At 40.9% G+C, this 17,166-nt stretch overlaps 1 protein-coding gene across 1 annotated transcript in view; it reads right to left on the reverse strand.

Moving 5' to 3' along the window:
- ARHGEF28 (Rho guanine nucleotide exchange factor 28) overlaps positions 1-17,166 on the reverse strand; it is a 142,393-nt gene that overhangs the window by 103,758 nt on the left and 21,469 nt on the right. Inside the window, 4 exon segments of the mRNA XM_017350622.3 lie at positions 3,253-3,364; positions 7,466-7,673; positions 13,525-13,591; positions 13,594-13,801. Of these exon segments, the coding sequence (XP_017206111.2) occupies positions 3,253-3,364; positions 7,466-7,673; positions 13,525-13,591; positions 13,594-13,801 (595 nt within the window).

The following is a 17,166-nucleotide window of genomic DNA, read 5'->3' on the forward strand; positions in this document are numbered from 1 at the left end:
AGTTCCATCGCTTCAATTGTGTCCCACCAGAGCCTCACCCCTCTTTCTTAACACCAATTCCCAAACACACGCCATCAATAAATATCTTAGCTGCCTTTCGGCAAAGCTCAAATGCCAAGTCTTGCAGGCCAGCATAAGGAGGAGTCCATCTCAATTTAGCTGCAGTGTCTTTATGAAACCCTAGCAATGGCCAGGTCTGAGCTGTGCTTTGTGGGCCCGTGGGAAAGGGAGAACCACCTTTCCCACTGGACTTGTGGAGGGTGGAAGGGCAGGCTCATGCAAGCAGCTCAGCGCCATCTTGTTTCCCGGCGGGGGTGGGGCAGAGACACGGACGGACTCAGACAAGGAGAGAGACTGAAGGAGGGAGCGGCCACTGTGGAGTAACCATCTACAGCTCAGGGACAAATCCTTCGCCATCACAACCCAGAGCAATGAAGAGGCACAACTAGCTACACAAGGGGTCTTCCAAAAGTTCACGAGAAATTTGTATTATGAAAAACTACATATGGATTTCCAAAACTTTTGCACCTAAATAACCTTATCTTTTAATTCTATTTTTTTTCATAAACTTTTTGAAGTGTCCTCCTATAAGGAGGAGAACAAATAAATATCCCCTGAAATGTAAATTTTAACATTGCATTTAATGCTATCTTGTGCATAACAGAAAACCTACTTTGAAGAATTTGACAGCTCTATTTTACAGTCACAATTAAATGTTCCTCAAAATTAAGTCACAGGCAGAAATCACGCCACTTATTGTAAAACGGCCTAAGTTCCAACAGAATAAACCATGTTCTGAAGATAATCAAGCTATAAAGCAACAGAACAATTTATGCAACTGGACAAAATCTAAAAGGATTTCATCTATCTGTTCATAGTAAGCTTGAAAACCACACTTAATCACTTTTCAAATTCTTAAATGTGGAACACTTCTGTCCATCTTGATGAGGCTGTAAAAATAATCACTTCAACTATGCCCTTTCTGTCTAAACTCACAGAGGACCACAGGGAATTTAAAAGCTTGCTTTTGCTTTATGTACACAGCAGTAAATATTAAAGCTGCAACCACTGCACTCGTGACTAAGTGAGGATACTGGACATCGCAAATGAAAATCCAAAGGACTGAAAGACCATCCTATCTTTGCATATTTGCAATATGGCTCATGCTCCCTTTTAGAAAGCTCCCTATTAGAGCCCAAGAGATTTATATTCTTTGGAAAAAGTGTTAGGACTATTCAGAACTCACCAAGGGAGTATTTACAGCAACACAAATGTCCACTTACTTTTGATTAAGCAAATAAAATAATGAAACATTAGACTATAGCTTTGAACTAGGCCAACGTACACACCTATGCTTGTGTTAAACAGAAGTAGTTAAAGTTACTCCTTCTTCATCAGGAGTTCATGTATTCATATGCTCATGCTCTTGATTCACTTAAATGGTATCAGTCCAAACATCTGCAACAATACAGTTCTCCCCATTGGAATCTCCGTATATTGCCTGGTTGCAGTTCTTAACTTCTAGATAATACGAAACTTTATTCAGACAGCTTTGTCTTTAAATACACTTTTCTAAAGATAAAGCTCTATTTATTAAAAAAGGGGGAGGATTGATATCAGCTTTTTATTCTCTGTAAGCCAGATGAAATATAAAGATCTAAGTTTTATACAAGGCTAAGATATCTTTATTTGCTCATTAAACAATTAATCAATTAGGGTTCGTGTTCCTTCTAAACAATCAACTTCTGGTACTCATCTGCTCAATAATTTCAATCTTCAGAACTCTGTACAAATCAGGGATACCCAGATATTCAGGCAGGGCCATCGCTTTGCACAGAAGGCTTCCTACTTGTTCACAAACACTAACAGTGCAAAGCTAATTCACCCACTAGCACCATCAGCGCAATGGCGTCACACTGCCATCAAAAGAGACTGCAACCTAACTAAGGTTGGAGGAAACTTGGAGACACTAGAAAGATCCACGAAATGAGAACAACAGAAGCAAAACCCATGAGAGCAAATGCAATCCACCTTTGCTTTCCCTTTCCTCTCAAGGTAACTATGTCCTCTCCTACTTTCTCTTAGAACTTTCCTCCATTTCTCCATTCCAGAAATAAAAACTGGCATTTGCTCTCAGTCTCAAGGTCGTCCCTCTTAATAATATGTCCCAGGAAAAAACTCACTTAGCACATTTTATATTTGCTGCACTGTATCTATCAAATTCACTCAACATGTATTCACTGGACATCTACTATATGCAACTCACTGTCTGAGGAGGCGATCCCAACCACAATGATTACCTTTTTAGTGTCATTTCACATGGCATAAAAGTGCAAAATGAGACAATAACAATTTAAGAAAGTAAAACAATAAGAAAAAGAGGAAGAAACAAATAAAATAAATCCTGTTTTCAACATCGTCTATTTGGGAATCTGAGAATGCTTAAACACACCCCTTGCTTTCTGAATATTTTAAGACTCTAAAAGCTAATAGACAAGAAAGGCATTATCTCATGCATTGACAAAAATTTCATTAAAATGTCAAATATAATGCAATGGGATGGATCCAAATATACCCTTTAAATATAATTATTATACATTATTCACGGAAGTCTGAAATAATTACATTTCAAAATAAAGTTGAAAATAAGGCCAGTGGCTGAGAGTGACTACAAAGAGATTGATAAATTGCCCATAATTGTTGTAGCTATAGATCAGAATTCTGAAAATTTATAGATCTGAATTTTCAAAATTCATCAGGCTGCATGCTTATGATCTGCATTAGTATTGTATAGATATATTATAATTTGGTTAAAAGTTCATTTTTAAAGGTTAGATTTCTGATTACTTACTTACATTGCCATAAAAGATGAGATCAGATACATTTACTCATGTCGCAAATACATTATTATTTCAACTCTTTAAAGTCCCTTTCTAAACAAAGAAAAAATCCATTTTGCAATGCTTTGGTTCTGAGGAGTTGGATTATTTTAGTACTTTGTACTGGAAGCCAAAGTAATTTGTGATAATTGGCTTAAATAAAATGCTCTAAGCCCTCACAATATCTGCCTGGACTTAATTCTAGTCTGCACCATCACAGCAACAGAGCTGTGCATGCTAATTTCCAATGAGAAAAGGACTCAGGAGAAAAAATAACTATGAGAAAAAAATTGAAAATCCTTGTTGCTCTTCTGTGTCCTTACACTAACTAGAGGCTGCTCTGGAACAAAATGGTGAAATGAACAGTGCTTACCCTCGCTTGAACTGCACACCGTGAAGTCACGCACCAACCGAGTTTTTCCTAAAGAAATTTTGGTTGACGAGCAGGAATAAGAACGTGAGCGGATTCCAGAAAGCAGTGATTCCTAAAAGAGATTATCATAGAGTTTTCCAAAAATTCTACATGAGACTTGTAATAGATGTGCTCATCATAAATGTTAATTGACATTTTAAAAATTTATTGAATATATTTAAGGCATATAGCATGATGTTAAGGGATACACAAAGATAGTAAAATGATTATGATAGTGAAGCCAACTATCATAGCTAAAGATCTAATGCAAACATGAGGACTACAGGTAATAAATCAGCGTTTTAAGTCAGCGAGAGAAAGAAAAAGAGAGCAGCTCCCTCCTGCTGGTTCACTGCTCAAATGCCTGGAAACCGGAAGTCAGGAACCCAATCCAGGTCCCCCTCAGGGGTGGTAAGGGCCCCATTACTTGAGCCATCATCTGATCTGCTGCTTCTCAGAGTTTGAATTGGCAGAAAGCTGGAATTAGTGGCAGAACCAGAACTCAAACTCATGCATTGTGACAAAGGACACAGGAGTCCCAACAGCTGGGTCAAAAAGCCCAACCCAAAATGTCACCATCTTTTCAATGCTTTAAGTAGACACGAGATTCTGAGAACAGTTCCTATGTATACTTTAGGATGCAAGTATGCCATTCCAACCAACATGGTAAAAACTGAAAAATTACATGACTTTTTCTTTGCCTATTCAACAATGAATTATTATTTTTACCTGAGCTATCAGTTACTTTTGCTACTGTATACTATAGCATTCAAACGAATTTTATCTGAGCAGAGAGCTCTACATTTTTTTTTTTTTACAGGCAGAGTTAGACAGTGAGAGAAAGAGAGAAAGAGACAGAGAGAAAGGTCTTCCTTCCGTTGGTTCACCCCGCAAATGGCCGCTACAGCCGGCGCACTGCGCCAATCCAAAGCCAGGAGCCAGGTGCTTCCTCCTCGTCTCCCATTCAGGAGCAGGGCCCAAGGACTTGGGCCATCCTCCGCTGCCTTCCCGGGCCACAGCAGAAAGCTGGACTGGAAGAGGAGCAACCGGGACAGAATCTGGCACCTCAACCGGGACTAGAACCCGGGGTGCCGGCGCCGCTGGCGGAGGATTAGTCAAGTGAGCTGCGGCGCCAACTGAGAGCTCTACATTTAAGGAATACTAGAAGGTAGAGGAAGAAGCAGTTGCAAATATAAGAGGTTTTAAAACTGCAAAGCAGCTACTTGAAATTATAATATGAGTATAGCTTCTAGGGAAATTAATACATCAGGTCAATGTACAAATCCTTCTAGCCTGGGTTCATTTTTCAATAGACCTTCCTTCCTTCACTTCCTGGAGTGATGTTTAAACATCACTGATTAGTATATCTTTAATAGTACTCCTTTTTAATGATAGCTATTTCTCTTTTTTTCCAAATTACACATTATTTCTGTTTTTATATTGGCAATATTCATAAAAATGCAGGATGGCAAAAAATCTAAAACATAGTTTTCTTATGTTTCAGAAAGTTTAAATGAATATGCAGTAGAATTCCATTAAAGCAATTTATAGCACCCAACTCCTATCCCATAGAGGCCTTAGGATTGATCCTATCCATGGAGTTTTAGGGTATCTCTAAACATTGCAGCTTTCTCTACTAAAATCAAGCCTTTGGAAACTGTCTCTGCCACCATACACAGTCCTTCCTATTCCTCCTAAACGAAAACACATGGTCACCCTGCGTTCATTGGTTTAAAGAAAGCAGAAGGAAGCCAAAAACAGAAGCCTGACCTTGCCTCCAAGGGCCTTGGGCTGTGGCTCCCGACTGTCTTATCAGGGCGTACATGCTGGGGCTGCATCCTGAGAAGGCCAGCCTGAACTGTCCTAAAACCCCAGCAGTGAGTTGGCTACAAAGGACCTAGCACAATGAAGTCATGGATGGTAATCATTTTTCAAGACAATGAAACCTTGAAATTGTCTAGGGGCCCAGGCTGTGAATTAAGCTGCTGCCTGCAGAGCCGGCATCCCATATGGGCACAGGTTAAAGTCCCGGCTGCTCCACTTCTGATCCAGCTCCACAGTGATATGCCTAGGAAAGCAGTGGAAGATAGCCCAAGTGCCTGGGCTCCTGCACCCATATGAGAGACCGGAAGAAGCTCCTGTCTCCTGGCTTTAGCCTGGTCCAGTCCTGGTCATGGTGGCCCTTTAGGGGGTGAACAAGCGGACAGAAGATCTGTCTCTCTCTCTCTCTGTCTCTCCTTCCATCCCTCTCTATCTATAACTCTGCCTTTCAAATAAATTTAAAAAAAAAACTTTAAAAAAATTTGCTATGGTGCCAGCACTGGGGTGTAGCAGGTAAAGTCACTGTATGCAATGTTAGTCTCCCATATGGGTGCCAGTTCAGAGTCCTGGCTGCTCTATTTTTGATCCAGCTCCCTGATAATTTGCCTGGGAAGGCAGCGGAAGATGGCCCAAGTGCTTGGGCCCCTGCTACCACGTGGGAGATGCAAAAGCAGCTCCTGGCTCCTGGCTCTGGTCTGACCCAGCTCTGGCTACGGCGGCCATTTGGGGAGTGAACCAGCAGGTAGAGAAGTTCTCTCTGCCTCTCACTCTTTGTAACTCTTTCAAATAAATAAATAAATCTTCAAAAAAGAAACTGAAAAATTTTGGTAAAAAGTCATACTAGGTAATTTCTGAAGCAAGGCAAGGTCTATTTTGTAGGACAGATACTCCCTGAACAACATGAAACTATTTCTCAGAGACTGAATTATTTTTCCTTCCAAATAATAAAGAGCTTTTTACAATTTCATTTAAAATGCAAATCTAAGAAGTATCTATATGACCAACAATATCCATTTCTTATTATTCAGAAGTATCACAGAACCTTCAATTTCAAAAGGTCATCATTGCGCTACAGGTCTCAAAGCCAAGAAAAAAGGACCAAGAATCTGTGGTCAGAGGTCTAAATCTGAGCTTCAGCTCTATCATTGGGGTGGGGGAAATCTGGATAAAACACTAACCTTTCCAGAAGCTCATCAGCTCAAACAATGAAACAAAAAAAGGGGATGGAGGAACTGGCATCGTGGTGCAGTGGGTTAAGCTCCGTATATAATGCTGGCATCCCTTATCCGTGCTGGCTCAAGTCCAGCTGCTCCACTTCCTACCCAGCTCCCTGCTGATGTGCAGCAGAAGATGGTCCAAGTCCTTAGGTCCTTGCACCCATGTAGGAGACCCAAATGGAGCTCCTGGCACTGCCCCAGCCATTGCAGCCAGGGGGAAGAAGACCACTCCCACTCGCTCTCTCTCTCTCTCTCTCTATAACTCTGCCTTTCAAATAAATAAACCTTTAAAAATAAATAAATAATAAAAATTTAAAAACAAGCATTACTTACATCCTAGGTGAGTTATGAGAAAATTAATATGTAGTACATACATAAAAGGTTTTATATATTGCAAGTAATGCTACAAAAATAATGCATTATCATAATAACCATATGTTCACAGTAAAAGAAGTTCTGGCATAGTATCACATTGTTTGAGAGGAGTAAACAATTCCAATTAAAAGAAAAGAAATGGACAATAAAAGAAATGAAGCAGGAAAAAAACACATTCAGACACAAAAATGCAAGGTTGGAAAAATGTATTTACTTTAAACACAGACACACACACACACACACACCCCAAAATGAAACTTCAGCGTGCACTGCCAAGAGAAAGCTTGGCTCCCATGGAAACGCTGACAAAGTGTGTGATGCTCCGATTAGTTCAGGCAGCCAGAATGCCTTCCTGGGAATGCTGCTGCCTTACTAAGCTCATTTCCCTCCTGGGCCAAGCAAACGTGTATGTGACCCACACAAGTCTGATCACATAAACTCAGTGCCACGAGTTCTTCTCCCCTTCCTTAATGGATAATGACAGAAATCATCATACATACGATAAAATGTTCCAAATATGTGAAAGACGGTATGTCCTCATGGTGAATTAAAGAAAATACAAGCCAGCCATAGGCCTTTAAAAACTAAAACAGAGTAGGAGAGATTTAAAAGACAGCCTCAACCACACATCACAAGGGCCTTCTCTCACCTCTGAAATGGCTCAAATGTGTGAATAAAACAGTTTTTCTGTTAGATAGTGATGGATGGATTCAGACAACAAATTCTCCATACTTCAAATAAACAATACCAGTAAACAATACCTTTGGCTGCAGATTACTTGAGAGAGAAAGCGATTCAGTCCTGGAGATATGAAAATCTGGTATTGTGTCGTTCTCAAAAGAATCCAATTCATCGGCAGCAGGAACCCCGGTCCTTGAGGCACCGTGAGGCTCGGGAGGGTAGCACACGTGTGTGTGCTCAGAATGCCCGGCCCCCACGCTCTCGACATCCAAGGCGTCCAGGCTGGAACTGACAGCACAAGGTTAGAACGTAACCAGGGGAGCAGCCAGTACCACTGGGTCTGCTCTCCGTGCAGATTCCCTCACGGCTGTGCCACGCAGTGGCTGGCCACTTAATTTCCAAGCGATATTTAATGAGTTTTTAAATATTTATTTATTTGAAAGTCAGTTACACAGAGAGAGGAGAGGCAGAGAAAGAGAGAGAGAGGAGAGAGGTCTTCTATCCGATGGTTCACTCTCCAGTTGGCCCCAACGGCTGGAGCTGCGCCAACCCAAAGCCAGGAGCCAGGTGCTTCTTCCTGGTCTCCCAGGCGGGTGCAGGGGCCCAAGGACTTGGGGGCCATTTTCCACTGCTTTCCCAGGCCATAGCGGAGAGCTAGATCGGAAGTAGAGCAGCCAGGACTAGAACCGGCGCCCATATGGGATGCCGGCACTGCAAGTGGCAGTTTTACTCACTACGCCACATGGCTGGCCCCTATTTAATGAGTTTTATTACTTTTTCTTCGCTCCAAGTCTCCTCTTTTTTAAACAACATTTCATGTTTCCCCAAATGAATGTTTGTCCCTGGCCAAAGCCAGACCTCAAAGGCACCCAAAGAAACAAAAGCTGGTTTGAGTTAGTACTAACCTCATTATTTATGTTTTGTAAATCTAACCATTATAAGCTGCAAATAGTAACTCTGCAAATATTTAACATGCAGACCAAACAGAGCCACTGGGCTGCTGGGAGGCTGGCCCTGGGGAGGAGGGAGAATTGCATATGGGAAGATGCACTGTGGCAGGCAGGGGCACAGGGAGGAGAGACGAGAGACGCATGCGGGGGTCTCCTCAGAGCTGTGTAGGCCGGCACGGAGCTATCCCGGGTTCCACTCATCCCACACTGCATGGCCATTTTTAGAGATTTCTAGAAAACACTCCCAGGAACAATCCGCTGCAGGCATGACTCTGCTCCGTGACAACTTCTCTTTCCTCATTTTACTTTCACAACCGTAACACTACAAGCAGAAACTCTGACCCTCCACATTCCCACTTCATTCCACAACATTGATGTTCAGACCAATCAAACTTCAAGGCCAACAGTTCTCATGAAACTTTGAATTAACCTTTTGGGTTGTTAAAAAAAAAAAGGTAGAGCAGGCATTAGAGCAAGTGGGTTATGCTGCCACTTGGGACATCTGCATTCCATACCAGAGTGCCTGTTTCAGTTCCAGCAACCAGGGCTTTTGATCCAGCTTCCTGCTAATGGGCACCCTGGAAAGACGATGGCTCAAGCACTTGGGTCCCTGCCACCCATGTGAGAGACCCAGATGGCATTCCAAGTTCCTGGCTTCAGCCTGGCCCATCCCTGGTTGTTGTTGGCATTTGAGGGATGGACCAACAGATGGAAGATTTTCTTCCCTCCACCTCACCTTATGTATGTGTATGACCCACAGGCTAAAACCACAAGCTATCTAATGAATGTAGAATATCAACTTAATAAATCAGATGCCTCTTGGAACAGAAGTCCTACTATCTGAGCTTCTAAAGCAAACATTTCACTCCGTTTCTAATCCTTGAATCATTTCAGAAACTTCTGGGCACTACAACACTTGGCCAGCGAGTAAAGGCCACTTCTTGGCGCTACTGAGGATGCCCAACGTTGGGGCTTCCTCCTTCAGGAACTCATCGAGGGCCTTCACCTTGGCATTGAGAAGAAATCTGAGACAACAAGTTGCAGGTGGGCTTCACGCTTCACCTTAATTCAGTATCCAAGGATCTTGGAGTCCATTAGACTATTTCTTACCAAAAACCAACCGCGAAGCTCAGCATTCCTGGCAAATGCTGGGACTCTGAATGGAACAGGAATGCAGTAACAGATATTTCAGGTGCTCTGTGGTTCCCTAATGAGACGAAGGAGACCTAAGGCACCTCAAACTTGCTGATATCTTGCGGCTCTGCATTTGTCTCTTGGCTTCTGATCTCTGCACGAAGGTGGTGAGTTCTGAGTGATGGGCAGCCTGTGGCAACGCCCTGATCATCACAAGTCTTTCTGGTTGCAGACAGCATCTCTGCATCAGTGGGAATGCACCCTAGAAGCACCTGCGGTATTTTATGCCGTGTATTCTAAAGCATTCCTTTTATTCATACACGTTGAACCACTACTTTTCTTTGTGAAGCTATTAGCCTAAGACACTGACAGCAAGGGCACTACACTTCCAGACTACCTCTAACTAGATTCTCATTTTAATTTTTTTTAAGATTTATTTATTTTATTTGAAAGGCAGAGTTCCGGGGCCGGGGGGAGACAGAGACTGAGAGAGAGATCTTCCATCTGCTGGTTCACCGCCCTCCCCAAGGTGGCCGCATCAGTCGGGGCTGGGCCAGGCTGAAGTCAGGAGCCAGGAGCTTCCTCTGGGTCTCCCACACGGATGCAGGGGCTCAAGGATTTGGGCCATCTTCTGCTGCTTTCCCAGGCACTTTAACAGGGAGCTGGACTGGAAGCGAAGCAGCCGGGACTCAAACCGGTGCCTATATAGGATTCCAGCACTGCAGACAGCAGTTCAACCTACTGCGCCACGGCACTGGCCCCTAGACTCTCATTTCACAACAGTAATTTCCTACTTCCCCCTAGAGGGATGAGAAATCAATGCATTATTCTGTGACCAGAATTTTCTTCTAAAAGCATGAACTGGAGTACTTTAGAACATAATGCCACATGCTCTTTCATGATGTGAAATGCATTTCTTACTGCAGATTGCAGTAAGACAAAAAGGTTTTGAAAAATACAAGTTTTAGACTGAAATAAGCACTTGTTTTCTGTCATCTAACTTTCTGTTATATAAGATTTTTAAGTAGATGCTCTATTGCTTATTTTCCTCTTGTGCTTTCTCCAAAGAGCTATTACATTTAAATAATATAATGGTTACAAATTGTGCATATTTTAGTAACACTAAAATACTATTTTACACCTTAGAAACCGAAGACTTAGGTCCTAGCTAGCCTTGTCCTATATGAACCCCAGTTTTTATTGTGTGCCCCCAAATTTCCCCTTCATTAGAAGTTCCCAGCGTGCCAGACTGTTCGTGTTCTCACATTAACGAATCAGGTTCATGTCACTCTGAGCTGTCAATCATATTACACACTCCACGCCGTGACATCAAGCCCGGCTACAGGGTCAAACAGGGCATCCCGGGGGTCACTGTCCTCTCCCCTATTCCCTACATTTCTCAGAGGAGAGGGGGCGCCCCTGAGATAGTCAGCCTGTGGGACCTTCGGCCTGGGGGGCGGGTTCTGAGGCATGGCCTCGCCTTCCTTTCCCTCTTTCTTCTTCCCTCTGCGCTGACATCCTGAATTACCTTTACTCAGAGTAGAGGTTTCTCCTACATGCTGAAGAGGAAAGTTCTCCGCAGCAGTGAGGTGTCTGAGCCCCAGAGCCTGCCTAGGATCAGAGAGCGGGACTCAGACATCTACTCAGTGGGCTGGTGACAGCGCGGTGTCCAGATACTCAGCGAATATTTGCACAAGCAAAACAGACAGACCTTAGTGCCTTCTACCTCTATGTTCCTGCAGGGCCTCCTCTAAAAAAATCCCGTGAACCTCCCCGGACCTGCCAGGCCACAGACGTGACGGGGCCTGGGGACCCCGCCACAGTGCCCCATCTCACACACTGCAATCAGCTCTGTGGATTCAGCGGCCCCTCCTCCCAGGGCGACACAAGTCCACACAGAGCCCAAAACAGCCCATCAATTCAGGAATCACACATAATCAATTCCAAACAAATACTAACGTCCAGAATATAAATCTAAACACAACCTCCAACACCAATACCTGTTACTTAAAGTTTCACAACCTCGAGTTAAATTGTCAGTGCAAAACAGAGCACAGAGATTGGCACCCACTGAATGCTGGCTCCCCTCCCTTTCTCTCCTTCCTGATCAATTGAACCTCTGCTGGATGCTCACTCACCTGTGTGGATGTTCATTCACAGATAAACATTTATACACACAAACAGGATGAATGGACAGATACAGGCAGACACAGGTCTAAACACACAGAAACGCACGTAATCATGTTGTATACAATAAAACTTAAGCGCTAATGACATTTTTATATACACAAGAAAATACAAGTAAGGCAACTGTGAGTTATAGAACATAAAAATGAGCAGGCACATAGGAGCCCACCCAACTGACTCTTGAACTTGGGCCACACCCTGGACACGTTCCTGCAGGCCAATGTATTCCATCCCTCACTAGACGTAACAAACATCTTGAATTTGGGGATCCCCCCCCCGCTTCCTTCTCTTGTTTTTCTTCATAGCTTATGTACATATTTATAAAACCTAATAACAAATTTGCTTAGTTTTGAATTTTATGAAAATGGAATCTAACCTAAGTGTTTTATGGCTTACTTTTGTTATTTATTCATTTTATGCTTCTGAGATACATGAAACTAAATGTGTAGATTTAGCTGTTTAATTTTTAATTTAGTTAAATTTTTAGTTAAATTTAAAACTAAATTTTTAATTTAGTTAATTGATTTTTATCATATCACACAATATTTCATGGATATTTGGGCTGTTTTGTGCTGCTATAAAAATGAGGTATCCTGTAAAAGCTCACAGAAAATGTACATCACCTTTTAGTTTCACTTCTCTATGAATGATTTGAAGCCCCCTCATACTCACATATAAAAGGGGAACCCACAAAGTCAGTGGGAAGTGTACATAATGAAAAAAGCTATGCATGGATTTCAAAACTATTTTGCACAAAAATAAACTTAGCTTTTAGTTCTTTTTCCCACACATTTTTGAAGTACTTCTGAATGCATCCTAGCATACCAGAGGAAAGCACATATTCAACTTCATGTGATAATCTCAGATTTTCCAAGACTGTTACACAATTTTGCTCCTGTCACTTATACATCGGAGTCTCCATTGTCTGCATGTCACCAAAACAGCTTTAGATTTTTCAAGTTTTTGTCAATATAGTAAGTATAAAAGGAATCTCAATGAGCTTCCCTCTACTAGACTTTAGTCCATTTTCTTAGGTGCTTTCCTTTTCTTTTCCTTTTTTTTTATTTATTTGACAGAGTTAGACAGTGAGAGAGAGACAGAGAGAGAGAAAGGTTTCCTTCCATTGGTTCACCCCCCAAATGGCCGCTACACCCGGAGCTACGCTGATCCGAAGCCAGGAGCCAGGTGCTTCCTCCTCGTCTCCCATACAGGTGCAGGTGCCAAGCACTTGGGCCATCCTCCACTGCCTTCCCAGGCCACAGCAGAGAGCTGGCCTGGAAGAGGAACAACCAGGACTAGAACCTGGTGCCCATATGGGATGCCAGCACCTCAGGCAGAGGATTAACCAAGTGAGCCACGGCACCAGCCCCTTTTTTCCCTTTTTAAGATGTATTTATTTATTTGAAAGAGTTACAGAGAGGGATAGATGGAGAGAGTACAATCTTCCATCTGCTGGTTCACTCCCCAAGTGACCACAATGGCCAAGGGTGGGCCGGGCCAAATCCAGGTGCCAGGAGCTTCATCCGGGTCTCAGACATGGGTGGCAGGGAGCCCAATAACTTGGGCCATCTTCCACTGCTTTTCCCAGGCCATTAGCAGAGAGGTGAATCATAAGCGGAACAGCCAGGAACAAACTGGCACCCACATGGGACATCAGAATTCTAGGTGGCAGCTTTACTTGCTACGGTACAATGCCAGCCCATGTGTCTTATTTTCAAATCAACCAACACTGGAATCAAAAGAGGAGCAACATTTTGATGTACAGATGAAACTTGGTGGGGCTGATAAAAAATTTAAAATTAGGATTCTCCAAGTCTAGCTACAAGGTTCTTAGAATTTCTTTGTTTTTTCTCTAGACTATATCTTACCTTCTTTTCTTCAGATGGCTTTGTTCTTTCTTGAGTCCATGAAGACCTAAAGAAAGATTCAAATTGTGCATGAACTGGATGGTGATGTAAAGGGCCACTGGGCTTCAGTATTTCCCACCACTTCCCTGTCCTCCCTGCCTGGGAACATACCAGGGCTGGTTTCTGTAGGAGGGAGGTACATGTGGTTCTCAGATCCCAGAGTAGAACCCATGGGTTCAGCACTGGTGCTGGCAGGGATGCCCTCTATATTAATATAGTTGATATCCAAATCGCCAACCTGGAATTTGAAAGAAAAACGTTTGTTGAGCAAAAGCAGAAAGATTGGCTCAGTTAAGAATCAACAAAATCCCCCCAACTTAAAAACCTTCCACCTCATTTATCTTTTTTGTTTCGCTTGTTTTTGTTTTGTTTTATGTAAATAGAGAATTCTTTCATGATATGTTTTTGTTCATGTGTCTGCTGTCACATGATTTACTGAAAAGAAAACGATCGGCCTAGTATTTTATGATGTTATTCACTATTACAAAACCGGAAACTGATTATGCTTTTAACATTTTAAGAACCAGTGACTCAAAATGAAGGAGAATGTCTGAAATACTTGGAAAGAAAACGAACAAGCACATAGCTTTAATGCAAAGAGAAGTTCATAGTGGAGAAGGTAAACAAGGTAACAGTGGTCACATAAATCTGAGTCCGTCAGGGAAAAGCACCAACTAAAAACCAAAATGAAAGTCGATGAGGTGCGTGCACACAGCATAAATGCAGCACAGGGAAGTCCCACAGCTCCAAGGTACCTGCAAACAGTAACCAAAGCCAGCAAACAATTAAACTCTTGTCCCTGCCTTAAGACTGCACACTTGGACAATCTGAATGGCAGAGAGAACAGGGAGCTAGTGAAGGACCTACGATTTCTCTGAAAATCATCACCAGAAGGAAGCAGCCCAGCCTACCTATGTGAATAGAATCCTGGTTGATCAAAACACTGGATCTAAGAGAAGGGCTTTGAAATCCTCATGATTTGAGGTGCTGATCGTCAAAATGACTCATGTCTGAAGAAGGAAGTAAAACGGAAGACAGCCATGCCACCACCACAACCAGGTATCATCCTTGTCATTTATGTGACTGCTTAAAGTAGTGTGTGAAAATCTGATGGGATATTAACGAACTCAAAATATCTCCTGACAGCATACTTACTGCTTTAAAAAAGGAAAAAAAAATGACTTTACTGAAAAGAAACATGCAGATCAAAGATAAAATAAGCCAGCAACTATGGAAAAGTTACATCATGTGCCTCCTGATACAGTACACCAAGAAGGATACATCACCACATCCATAGAATTCTGGCCCAATGTTTATAATGTGAATCCAATTACAGCAAAAGTTCAGACAAACCAAAATTGGAGGACATTTTACCAAAAACAAAAAGAGATCTATATTCTTCAAAATAAAATCAAACTCATAAAACTCTAAAGAAATGCTTAAAAGACTAAAGAGAGATGACAACAAAAAGGCAACACCAAAGGCCATCATTGATACAACTGGCTAAGCCTGAGTAAAGTCTGAAGATACTTAATAGCATTGTGTCAATAATTTCCTGATTTTGGTAACTATATGGTGCTTATATAAGAGAATGTCCATTTTTCAGGAAAGTATACTGTGAAAGATTAAGAAATAAATATGTGTCATTTTTTAAATTTAAAAATATTTACATACATATTTTAGCTATTTGCATGCACATGTATATGCGCACATACACACTGAGAGAACAATAGAGTAAAATGTGGTAAAATACTAGCATTTGGGGAAATCAGGCAAAATACATACAGGTGTTCTTTGAATATGAAATTATGTTCAAATAGGACACTCTTTCAATGTAGTTTAAATGATAGAGAAATTTTTAATTCATCCTGTGAATTTCCTTATCAGATAGGTTGTTATCCATGAAAATCAACAGGAAAGAGCAATATTTTTAGGTTTCTGTGCTAGGTTGAGGAAGACAAAGGAAATTAGATTAGATGCTTTCCAGATATTACTAGAAATTATTTTAAATATGCCCAATTCGCTCCTCTCACATTGTCCTTGTTATTCAAGCCAATACAAGAACAGTAAAAAAAAATACTATGTTTTTCTATCCTACACCTATGTAATGAACTTAGTGATTTGTAAATAGATTTAGTGTTGTTTCTCAGTTTTCATTGCACCAATTTAGCAAGTTCTATGTCTCAGTTTATAGAATTGAGCTACTTGAGTTACCTCTAAATGTATCTCTCACTTTTTTTGCTTTACATTATCAAAGCAATTTCTAATCCCAACTTATTTATGGTTTGGGAAATCTTGCATTTTAATGTATCTTAGAACACATGAAAACATAATTTTCCCACATGATACTGAATCACTACAAAGGTTAGATATTTGAGGTAAATGGAAATAGTCTAGTACTCACTGAAGTCCAGAACAAAAAATAAATATGAATTCAAGAAGTATTTTGCTTGCACTAAGAAAATATGGCGAAAGAAAAAAATCCTTTAAAAGCAGAACATGGCAAAGATCTGTATACTGAAAATTATGAAACACTGAAGAAAGAAACCAAAGATGACATAAATGGAAAGATACCCCATTCATGCGTTAGAAGAATTACTTACTGTCAAAATATCTATGCTACTGTATATACTGTATAAATATCTATGCTAGTATATCTATAGATTCAATGCAAAATTCTAATGGCATTTTTCACAGAAAGAGGGAAAACAATGCTCAAATTGGTATTGGAGCCACCAGATATTCAAAATAACTAACAGGATCTTGAACAAGAATAACAAAGGTGGAGGTATCAAATTTCATGACTTTGAATTATATTGCAAAACTGTAATAAAACACTATGGTACTGGCCTAAGAACAGACATATAGATGAATGAAACAGAAAAGAAAATCCCAAAATAAGCATACACATACACAGTCAATTAATGTTTAACAAAGACACCAAAAATATACAACGGGGAAAGAACAGTTTCTTACATCATACACAAAAAAATCATCTCAAAATGTATTAAAAACTTAAATGTAAAACTTGAAATTGCAAAACTCTCAGGAGAAAGGATGGGGGAAGTTTCACGATTTGGGTCTTGGCAATGACCTTTGAGTGTGACACCAAAATTACGGTCAACAAAAGCAAAATAAAAAAGCAGGAATATACCACACTAAAGCATCTCTGCACTGTAAAGGAAACAATCAACAAAATGCAAAGGTGAGCTATGGAATGGGAGACAATACTTACAGACCTTATTCTGACAAGGGGTCAGTATTCAAAATACATAAGAAACCCATATAACTCAATAACAAAAATATTGTAATAACCTGATTAAAAATGGGCAAAAGACCTAAATAAGACTTTTTTAATCCAAATCATCTTCAGAGAATTCAAATTCAATAAGATTATCACCTCACACCTGGTATCAAAAGGTCCAAAAATGAGGCTGCGGAACAAACAGAACTCTTTGACCCTGTTAATGCAAATGTAAATTAGTACAACCATTATGGAAACTAATGTGGAGTTTCCTCAAAAAAGAAATTGAACTAGAATTACCATTTAATGGTAGTATAAATCCAAGGAAAATAAAATCATTATCTCAAAGAAGTATCTGC

Source organism: Oryctolagus cuniculus, chromosome 14, assembly GCF_964237555.1.
Source record: "Oryctolagus cuniculus chromosome 14, mOryCun1.1, whole genome shotgun sequence".
Lineage (NCBI taxonomy): Eukaryota > Metazoa > Chordata > Mammalia > Lagomorpha > Leporidae > Oryctolagus > Oryctolagus cuniculus.